Source organism: Lolium perenne, chromosome 4 (genome assembly GCF_019359855.2).
Source record: "Lolium perenne isolate Kyuss_39 chromosome 4, Kyuss_2.0, whole genome shotgun sequence".
NCBI lineage: Eukaryota > Viridiplantae > Streptophyta > Magnoliopsida > Poales > Poaceae > Lolium > Lolium perenne.
The window spans coordinates 165,349,663-165,359,109 of NC_067247.2; the positions used below are offsets into that span (position 1 = coordinate 165,349,663).

The following is a 9,447-nucleotide window of genomic DNA, read 5'->3' on the forward strand; positions in this document are numbered from 1 at the left end:
CTATTTTTTTCCAGAATTTCTAGTAGTTATTTGATCAGTTTAGTCTCTAAGTACATTTAATCTACCACAGTAGTTAGCTGTAGTCCACAACGCCCAATGAGTCTCTTAGTTTTTTGCTAGCTAAATTCCTTATTTTGATAAACAGTAATATCGATAAAATGGAATTCCATATGAAGTTACCAAAATTAATCAGTACTACTGAGTACGTACATAGGTAGAAAATTAATGCAAATTTGACTGTTATGACCTTCTATTCACCGCTATATAGACACGTTTTATTTCTTTACATACGATCTGAATTTAGAATCTAGTGATTAAGTTCCAAACAGTAGGACCATATATTTATTAGGAAACATAAACGGAGACAATGCATTAATCGGCGCCCTTCTATAAATACCAGTGCGGTTTCGTTGAAGTACAATAATACAAGGATAGAAAGAAGTCGGTTCAACAGAAAAGGTAGAATTCCACCACCGAAACCAAGAAAATGGCCAACGCCGCAGCTCTCCTTTTCCTCGTAGCCGCCCTTCTCTGCCACATGCGTACAGGTTCGTCTCGATCCCATAGATAATAAGCATACTGATCGATAATCCTTGGAGATCCTAGTTAACCTAATCGTACTGTATATGCATCAGGTGACGCCCAACGATCCTGCGGCAAGTCCGACATAACATTCACGGTGCGCAAGACGGGGAACGTGGTCGGCCGGCAGCCGGAGTACGTGGTGGCGATCAGGACGTCGTGTTCGTGCTCGATGAAGGACGTGCGCGTGTGGTGCGGCGGCCTGGAGGACAGCGCCGTGCCGCTGGACGCGAGCAAGGTGGAGGTGGACGACGGGATGTGCGTCCTCAAGCAGCCCGTCGCCAAGGGCTCCCCGGTCATCTTCACCTACTCCTGCGAGGTGCCGGTGAACTTCCGCGTGTTCAACACCGCCCCTGATTGCTAAGCGGCGTGGCTCATCACACATCACAGGCGTCATGAAATAAGCTGTAGTCGTGCGCCTAATTTGGGTGGTTTGTGGCTTGTGTGGGTGCGTCCACGCACCGTTTTCAAATTATTTACCTTGGGTCCATCCGGAATCAAGTATTAACATTGTTTCTTGTATCTGATCGAAATCTACAACTCCGATGATGTGACTGTGATCCACGGACTCTCTTACTACCACATTGAAGAACTGACCGAAAACTGCTAAGGGTCCAATGGACACTTGGACAGTCAACATGTTTCAAGAGGTCATCGTGATGAAGGCCCGGCTTGAAAACTTCGGATTAAATTACAGATATCTCGGTGCACAACAGTTACACTTATATTTAATCCACGAAAACACACTTGTATTTAGCGGGAGTGTTTGAGGCTGTTACATATTCCACCGAAGCAAGTATTCGAAAAAAACGATCGAACAGAAGGTGAAGATATACTACCTTTGTTTATAAAACGATGGGTTATATTTGTCTTAATTTGAATGTACCTATACACTAAAGAAAGGGGAGCGGCGGAGGAGGTAGGACGGACGCCGGAGGAACAATGGAGGCAGCCGGCCAAAGTAGGATCTGACACGGGTAGAGCCACGCAAGGTCGCGTTGGGCCGTGCGACAGCCGGCAGCAATGCAACTGGCGGCGTAGAGTGGGAGGTGGCCTGCGTTGGAGGGGCGGGTAGTGGTTTGCACATGAGTAGGAGGAAGAAGGGGGATTAGGGGGGGAGGTGGGCCCCATGAAAGATTCCTCTCTTTTAAAATTTATGTTCTTCCGGGCCATATTTTCTAACTGTAAAAGATTTTGCAATTTACCGGAAACAATTTTTATGATTTTGAGTTTTAACCTAACTAGTTTTGACTGTGAAGCGGGATGTATGGGGTGCTGCTTTGCAGCCCTCCTGGTTAGTATTACAAAGGTCCCACGCATGCATGAAGAACCTAGCACTAGGACGTCTTGGCCGGTATCCTACTAGTATTAGGGAGGTTGCAATGTGATCGAGCTATTCTAGATGAGCCTAGGGAGTTCTTTGTGATTAAAGAACTAATTTCGTGCTTGTTTGATCGATATAACGTCATGGTTATCGTTTGAGCAATTGGAAGTTATATCGTGTAAGTAACGAAAAACCTTCCTTAATTGTACCCAGAAACCTTTGATTTTATTTGATCGATGCAACATTACGGGTAAAATCGTGTTTAAGGTCTCCTAAATGAGATATTTTGGCAAAAAAAAAATACTACTAGACAGAGTAATATGTGTCACAAATTGATAACTATGACGGAAAAGGGGAAATTCACTCCATGAATTATGTCATCATTTTTGTGACATATAATTCATGTTTTGTTGATCAAATATTATTTAAATGTTATTCTTAAAATATGTGTCCGCCTATTAAACCGGTCTAGAAGGAGTACCAAAATAAATTAGTATGTACTCCCTCCGCACAAATTATAAGACGTTAAGGAAATCACGGTCAATTTTTTCAAGGCTACGAAAATTTTCCCGAGTTTCTGTTTTTACCCCTCTTTCCTCCACAGACTCGACCTACTCCACTCGCTCCACCCAGTACATAAGTGGAAAATGAATACAAATCCCGATCTGCGTGATCCACCCAGTACATAAGTGGAAAATGAATACAAATCAAGAACATAGTCATTCAGTTCCATAGGATCTCAATTAAGAATATATATTCCCATAGGTGGACCCGTTTTATTTCCATAGGATCTCAATTATAAGAATGTAGTGATTCAGTTCCAAACAAACTAGAACAACACCAATGCAGTAATGAGCGGCGCTTCTATAATTACCCGTGCAGTTTCGATGATGACAACAACAGCAGAAGCATTGAAATTCCGGCCACCATCGAAATCAAGAAAATGGCCAACGCCGCAGCTCTCCTCATCCTCGTCGCCGCCCTTTTTGGCCACATGCTTACAGGTTCGTCTAGATTCAGTACATGACCATGGTATACTTGTAATGCTTAGAGATGACGAGATCTTAGGTAATCTCGTCGATCTGGTCTATGTATACGCAGGCGACGCCCAGCGATTCTGCGGCAAGTCCGGCGTAACATTCTCGGTGCGCACGACGGAGAACGTGGTCGGAGGGCAGCCGGAGTACGTGGTGGCGATCGGGACGTCGTGTTCGTGTCCGATGATGTACGTGCGCGTGTGGTGCGACAGCCTGGAGGACAGCGCCGTGCCGCTGGACGCGAGCAAGGTGGAGGTCCAAGACGGGATGTGCGTCCTCAAGCAGCCCGTCGCCAAGGACTCCCCGGTCGTCTTCAAATACTCCTCCAAGGTGCCCGTCAACTTCCGCGTCTTCAACGCCTCCCCCCGTTGCTAAGGGGCGTGTGGCTCCTTACGGGCGCCATGAAATAAGCTGTAGCCGTGCTAGGCTAATTTGGATGATTTTGTCGGTTCGTTGTCGCATGGTTTTTGAATTACTTATGTTGGGTTCATCATGGGTAAGGTATTCGTATACATCTATATTGTTGCTTACCGTATCTGATCGAATTCTACAACTCCAATGATGTGATCTACGGATTATGTTAAAGCATCTTTAGTCGTGGAACCCTAATTAATTTTTTTCGATAAAGAATCCTAGCCTCTGCAACAACATCATGTTCTAATGGCATACAGGATGCACACAGCCAAAAAAGATAAAAGAATTACAAAAAAAAACCCACTACAGAGATCAAAAAAACTCTAAACAACAACACTGACACCACCAGGACAACACCAGAAGATCAAAAAAATTGACGGATCGATTGGAAGCCTCTGGACAAGATTCCCGATTTGGGGATGCTAGTTCCTAGCCCGCCACAATTGGAGCAAGGCTGTTAGGCAGAAGACTCAGCAGCAAGCCGCCCTGATCTCGTTGGCGGCAGCCAACCGTGTGGCGCGCAAGGAGGCGGTGGCGGCTAGGTGCTGCAAGTAGTCGTCAGTGAACAAGAGAACCAGGAGATGGAGGAGGAAGCGACGGCGGAGGCGCTGGAGGCTGTGGTGGAGGGATCAGGCTCGCAACGACACCGACAATAAGGCAGTCTAGTTGGCGAAGAGGGTGGCCCGCTAGGACACCGCTCTGGCAGAGGGATGGGTGTGGCAACGCGCGGAGAAGGGCCAGCATGAGCATGACAGGACGGAGGTCCTGATTGTGGATAGGACCGTACCTCAGCATGAGGCCGCGGTCCAGCGCCGCCATGCCCAGCTAGAACACGAGGTCTGGTACTCATGTTCTGGCTCCAACGGCCATGGTGGCCCTCATAGCATGTCGATGGCCAGTAGGGCGCGCGATGACGTAGATAAGGTTGTCATAGTTTAGGTTAATCCCCATGTAACCATCTGTGTAAAGATTGTTATTTTGGCTAACTAATATTAATGAACTCATTGCAATGATATGTGTCACTGCTGGCGAGCCCGTTGAGGCCTTGCGCAGATACCGGAGTGGTGCGCTGCGGCTAGTCCGCGTTGATGCATTGCTAGCCAAAATTAGGCCGCTGGGCTATGGTTTTGCTCCCCTAGCATCCGCAAGAACAAAAGTATGTTTTTTAGGTGGTGAGAGCGTACAGACCCGAAGCCGAGGAGGAGGAGGAGGTGGCTGAGGAGGAGGAAGAGGAGGCCGAGGCCGAGGAGGAGGAAGTGGCTGAGGAGGTGGCGGCGGCCCGGGCGAAGGCGGAGGCGAAAGCGAAGCGGAAGGCGTAGCCGGCGAGCTCCGTCGACGACGAGGAGGACACAAGTTCCTCCAATACGTCGGACAACACCGCCTCTTCGGAAGAGGTGACGAGCAGGAAGCGCCACCGTGAGGACGACGAGGCGGGACCATCAAAGAAGTAGTTTAAATTTTTATATGTAAATTTGTTTATATTTTTCAAAAAATTTATATGTAATTTGTGTATGTTGCCTACACATTTCTTCTATATACTAAATAAAAAAGTATTTTAAAGTTTGGTGGCGGCGTTTGGGGGACGCGGCTGGGGAGCGACGTTCCCCAAACGCGACATGAATGAAACACTTCCCTCAATTGCTTGATCCGGATGCGTTTGTGGAACGTTTTGGGGGACGCGGCTGAAGATGCTCTTACCTCACATACTAATCTAAGAAAGTGGACTACCTTCCTTTTAAAAGGTGGTTGGCATTACAAGGTCTCGCATATGACGAAGCTGGAATGTTTGTTCATGATCAACATCGAAGCCCTACACGATCATCCTGCTGCTAGTAGGAGTACTGCATACAATCGTATACGTACAAGGAAATTTATTGTCCAACCAAAGAAATTTTTTGTCAAAAACATAATATATTTCTAGGCAAGTCGCGCCATCTGCAAGTCCAAAGTTATATACCTACTTTGTTGCTTCTCGTATCTGATCGGATTCTACAACTCCAATGATGTGCTCATACTACAACATAGAAGAACATAGTGAAACAAAGCTCAGGCTCCAATGAACAGTTGGACATTCAAAATATCTTGCCTTGATAATTTAAAGGCACATCATATTTTTCATGGTTTATCGCGTCATTGAGTAGCCATTGTTTTTACGGGTGCCGACGACAACAATTCAAAGGGTTATTTTCTGTGACAAAGATCATTCTGACCGAGTTGTGCAACAAGCTGCCTGCGATGCCTTCTTCATGACTTTATGTTGTGATGCACTAGGCGAGGGATACTGAAAACTTTTGACTGATAAAATTAACGAATTTTTTTTTAAAAAAAAACTAGAGATTTGCTGCCAGGACTTCTATACGTGCTTCATTATTGATATCTTTTTTAGGTTCTACTTATATTCAAACATGTTTCTATTTCTACTGTACTAAGTGATTGCTTAGAATCATATATAGCATTACCAACTCGGGACTTTTGGTATTGTCGTCATTCTCTTAAGTTCGCCCTACCACAGATTTTCTTCCATCCTTCGCCATTGAACATGACTACCCTGGTGAAGCGCCACCGGGTCCACGCCCTCATTGACGGTGTATTCAACGCCAGCTCTACAAACGGCGGACTGGGCCGTAACACAAACAACTCCATGTGTGTTGTTCAACCTATTGACCTCACCGACATGAGGGGGCTAAGCAAGAAGGTGGTTAGCATTACAAGGTTCCGCAAATGAAGAAGCTAGCACCATAACATCTGCGTATCCTACTAGAGAGGTTGGAATGCGATCGAGCTATTGTGGATGAGACTAGGAAGTTCTTTTATGATAAAAGGATATATTAATATCGCGAAGATATCAATTATATCTATCCTCTGCACCAACAAGATGTGCAAATACATCACGGATGCACACATGTAGGGAAAAAATAAAGTAAGAGAGAAATAGAAAAGAACGCTCTGGTTGATGAAACACTCGCAACAGCAACAACAACACTCTAACCACCACCGAAGACAACACCCGGACCACAAAAAAAGTCCTCCAAAAGAAACACCTCCAAGATTGGAAATACTTTTGTACACCCACGCATGGGTGTGGGTGTTTCCGTCACCGTTCATCTATTCCTCGAGATTCGTGCCCACCATAGTATATGAAAAGATTCCTTTCCCTCTCCTCTTTTTATCCGAATCTCAAAGCATAATGGACGGTGACGGAAACACCCACACCCATGATGGTGTTTTAGGTGAATAATAACTAATTGCATGTTTGTTTGATTAATATAATGTCATTGCAATCGTTTGTGATTTAAAAACTTACAATTTGTAAGTAATCAAAAAAACTTACTTCTATTTTACCAAAAAATCTTCCATTTTATTTTTTGACCAGGGTAACATTATCATTATGCCAAAAAAATATTGTTCATTATCCGAGCAAAGAGCAGACTTTTTTATATTGCTTGACCCACAATTCTTCATGTAACACCGGCATTGGCTATATCTCGGGGTTTTCCATGTCGAAGTTGCCGAGTTAACCATTATAAACTACGGTGCAGGGAGAGATCAAGATAAGGTTTTTCTTGAAAACAAGGATGACTTAGGGCCTTTTGATCGATCCTTGCACACATATGGGGCCGAGGAGAGAAACAAATTGGAAGACTAAGGCCATGTACAATGACAGGTGCTTAGACGAAAATACAGTTTTGAACCCGAGCTCATATGCTCCTGCTTTAATAAAAAAAAATGTAAAAAATAGGAAATAATATCAAAAAATCTGGATTTTTCTACAATGAACATAATAATGTGTTTCTAACTGGAAGCAAAATTGTGGTGAGAAATGACATGTTTGGCGGCCTATGCAAAAATAAAAAATTATGGTGTTGTTTGGGGCATTTGAATTTTGTTGTTTAAAACAATCAGATTTGTCTTTTTTTGCACAGTCCAGTACATATCTTTTCTACGAGATTTTTGGCATGCTATTAAAACACATGTTCATGTTCATTGGACAAAAATTTCAGATTTTTTAATTTTTATTTGCTATTTTTCCAAATTTTTATTGAAGCAGGAGCATATGAGCTCGGGAGCAAAAAAGCCATGTCTGTGCTTAGAGGGGTACTTAGGTAAATAAACAAAGTTTTTTTGTTAGCACCGACGCTTATTTGTACATGAGAGATGCTAGTTAGGCATGTCTGGTACAAATAAGCACTGGTGCTTAAATAAAAAAAAATCTGTTAATTTTTCTAAACATTTACCTAGGCATCTTGCTTTGTTAAGTGAACGGGATAATTATTAAAAGGGCTAGGTTGTTGCGGAGGGGTAAAACTATAAGGTTAGTGCTAGTTTCGCTGCTTACTCGAGCCACAATAAGCAACATAATATTGGAAATCTCAAAGGAGGTGTATGTGCAACATGATAAGCCAGTTTTGACCAAACATGCATGCTCATCATGTGTTCAATCCCACGTCGCCACCGGCATTGACTTCGTTGATTGTTGCTCTCTGTCAAGTTCGGCGACGACGGACCATAGAAACGAGGGACACCGGTGGAGCAAGGTACGCCCGAGTCAGAGCATCTCCACTCGTCTCCCTTAGAAGCCCCACTTTTTTTCATCCGGACGGCGAAAATCGGTCCAGTCAGGCCCCCGGTTCATCGTTTTGGTCCGGATTTGAGCATATTTTCGTCCGGACTCCCCATGCCATCCTCGGTTTCCCGGGGGTCTCCCGGGGACTCCGGATGGAGCAAAACCAACCGCCCACGCCCACGTGTCTCCTCTTTCGTCCGGACTCCCCGGGTCATCCTCTTTTTCCCCGAGAAACGCCGCTTGGGGAGCACACGACTGGAAATATACTGCCCCCAGGCCAAATTTTCGTCCAATGTGAAAAGCGCCAACGAGTAGGGATGCTCTTACCCCCATCCCCCACCCCTAAGCATTCATGCCAACTGGACCTGTACATCCTTCCCAATTCCTCCACGTACGTTATGTGTGCCCCCAATTGTACAGCTTCAACTTCACATTCACATTCAGGGATCCGGATGGAGTAAAGGCGATCAATCAGTTGGAGAACTTGCATGATGCATCGTCAGTGGCCGCTGGGATGTTTGTCCTTGATCAAGATCGATGTCCTCCAGGACCATCCTGCTGCTAGTAGGAGTGTACTGCATGCAACATACAATTATAAAGTCTTAACCAACCAGGACAGCATAGGAAAGCATCTTTCCAAGTCAAAGCCCTCCATGTGGATGCATCTTTTACGGCCTTAGAGCAACTCTAACAGAGCCCGTATAAACGCGAACTGAAAACCCGGAGTTCAGTTCATCGAATTCGTGTTTACGGGTCGGAAAATCGTTGGCGCAGAACAGAGCCCGTAAAGCAAAACTGTAAAACAGAATATCGTAAACGCAGGGTTTATCAAAGAATTTGCATATGATCAAAGAAATGACACAATAAAATGCAAACAACTCATGCATAGTTCATAGTGCAGACATCAAATAACACAATCATAGCAAATAGTTCATAGTTCACCATCTCCTCTCACCACCGGCATTAAACCAAGGTTGGCCCGCCGTGACCATCATCGCCACCACCTCCATGAGTCACCGAAGCACCACCACTTGCCTCTTCACGAGCTAGTCTTCATCTCTCCATGATCTCCGCCGAGGCCTCCTTCCACCACTCCATTTGTTGCTCATTCATGTCCTTTGTGTTCATCATCATGATCTCCCTCTCTTCGGCCAATAATTGCTTCATTGCTTTGGCCTTCTTCATGTTGATCCTCATCTCCTCCAACTTAGCCTTGTTCCTTGCTTCCTCTCGATTGGCTGCAACCTTGGCAAGACTCACCTCTTTCTTCTTCCTGATGATGACAAGTTTGGTCTCCAAAGTCTTGGCCGCTATCACCTCCTTGGACTTCATCATTTGATCAAACTTGTCCCTCAACAATGCTGCCTCCCCTCGAGCTTGAGCCTCTCTTTGGCCTTCTTGTTTCCCTCCGGCTTGTCATTGTTCCGGCTCTCCTTCTCGTCCTCAGTATCGTCGAGCGCAACCATTGCAGCTTTCTTGGGTGCTACTTCTTCGTCCCTCAATTGCCACTTGGGGAGATGTTAAAG

The 9,447-nt window shown here is 45.1% G+C and overlaps 2 protein-coding genes across 2 annotated transcripts; both read left to right on the top strand.

The window, feature by feature from the left end:
- Nucleotides 1-436: 436 nt before the first annotated feature.
- LOC127348726 (uncharacterized) lies at nt 437-1,083 on the top strand. Its single transcript, XM_051374655.1, has 2 exons — nt 437-548; nt 636-1,083. The coding sequence occupies exons 1-2, from the start codon at nt 488-490 to the stop codon at nt 944-946; spliced, it is 372 nt and encodes a 123-aa protein (XP_051230615.1). The 5' UTR covers nt 437-487; the 3' UTR covers nt 947-1,083.
- A 1,740-nt stretch (nt 1,084-2,823) lies between these two features.
- Nucleotides 2,824-3,436, top strand: LOC127348727 (uncharacterized). The gene is made up of 2 exons (XM_051374656.2): nt 2,824-2,910; nt 3,008-3,436. The coding sequence occupies exons 1-2, from the start codon at nt 2,850-2,852 to the stop codon at nt 3,316-3,318; spliced, it is 372 nt and encodes a 123-aa protein (XP_051230616.1). The 5' UTR covers nt 2,824-2,849; the 3' UTR covers nt 3,319-3,436.
- The last annotated feature ends 6,011 nt before the right edge of the window (nt 3,437-9,447 follow it).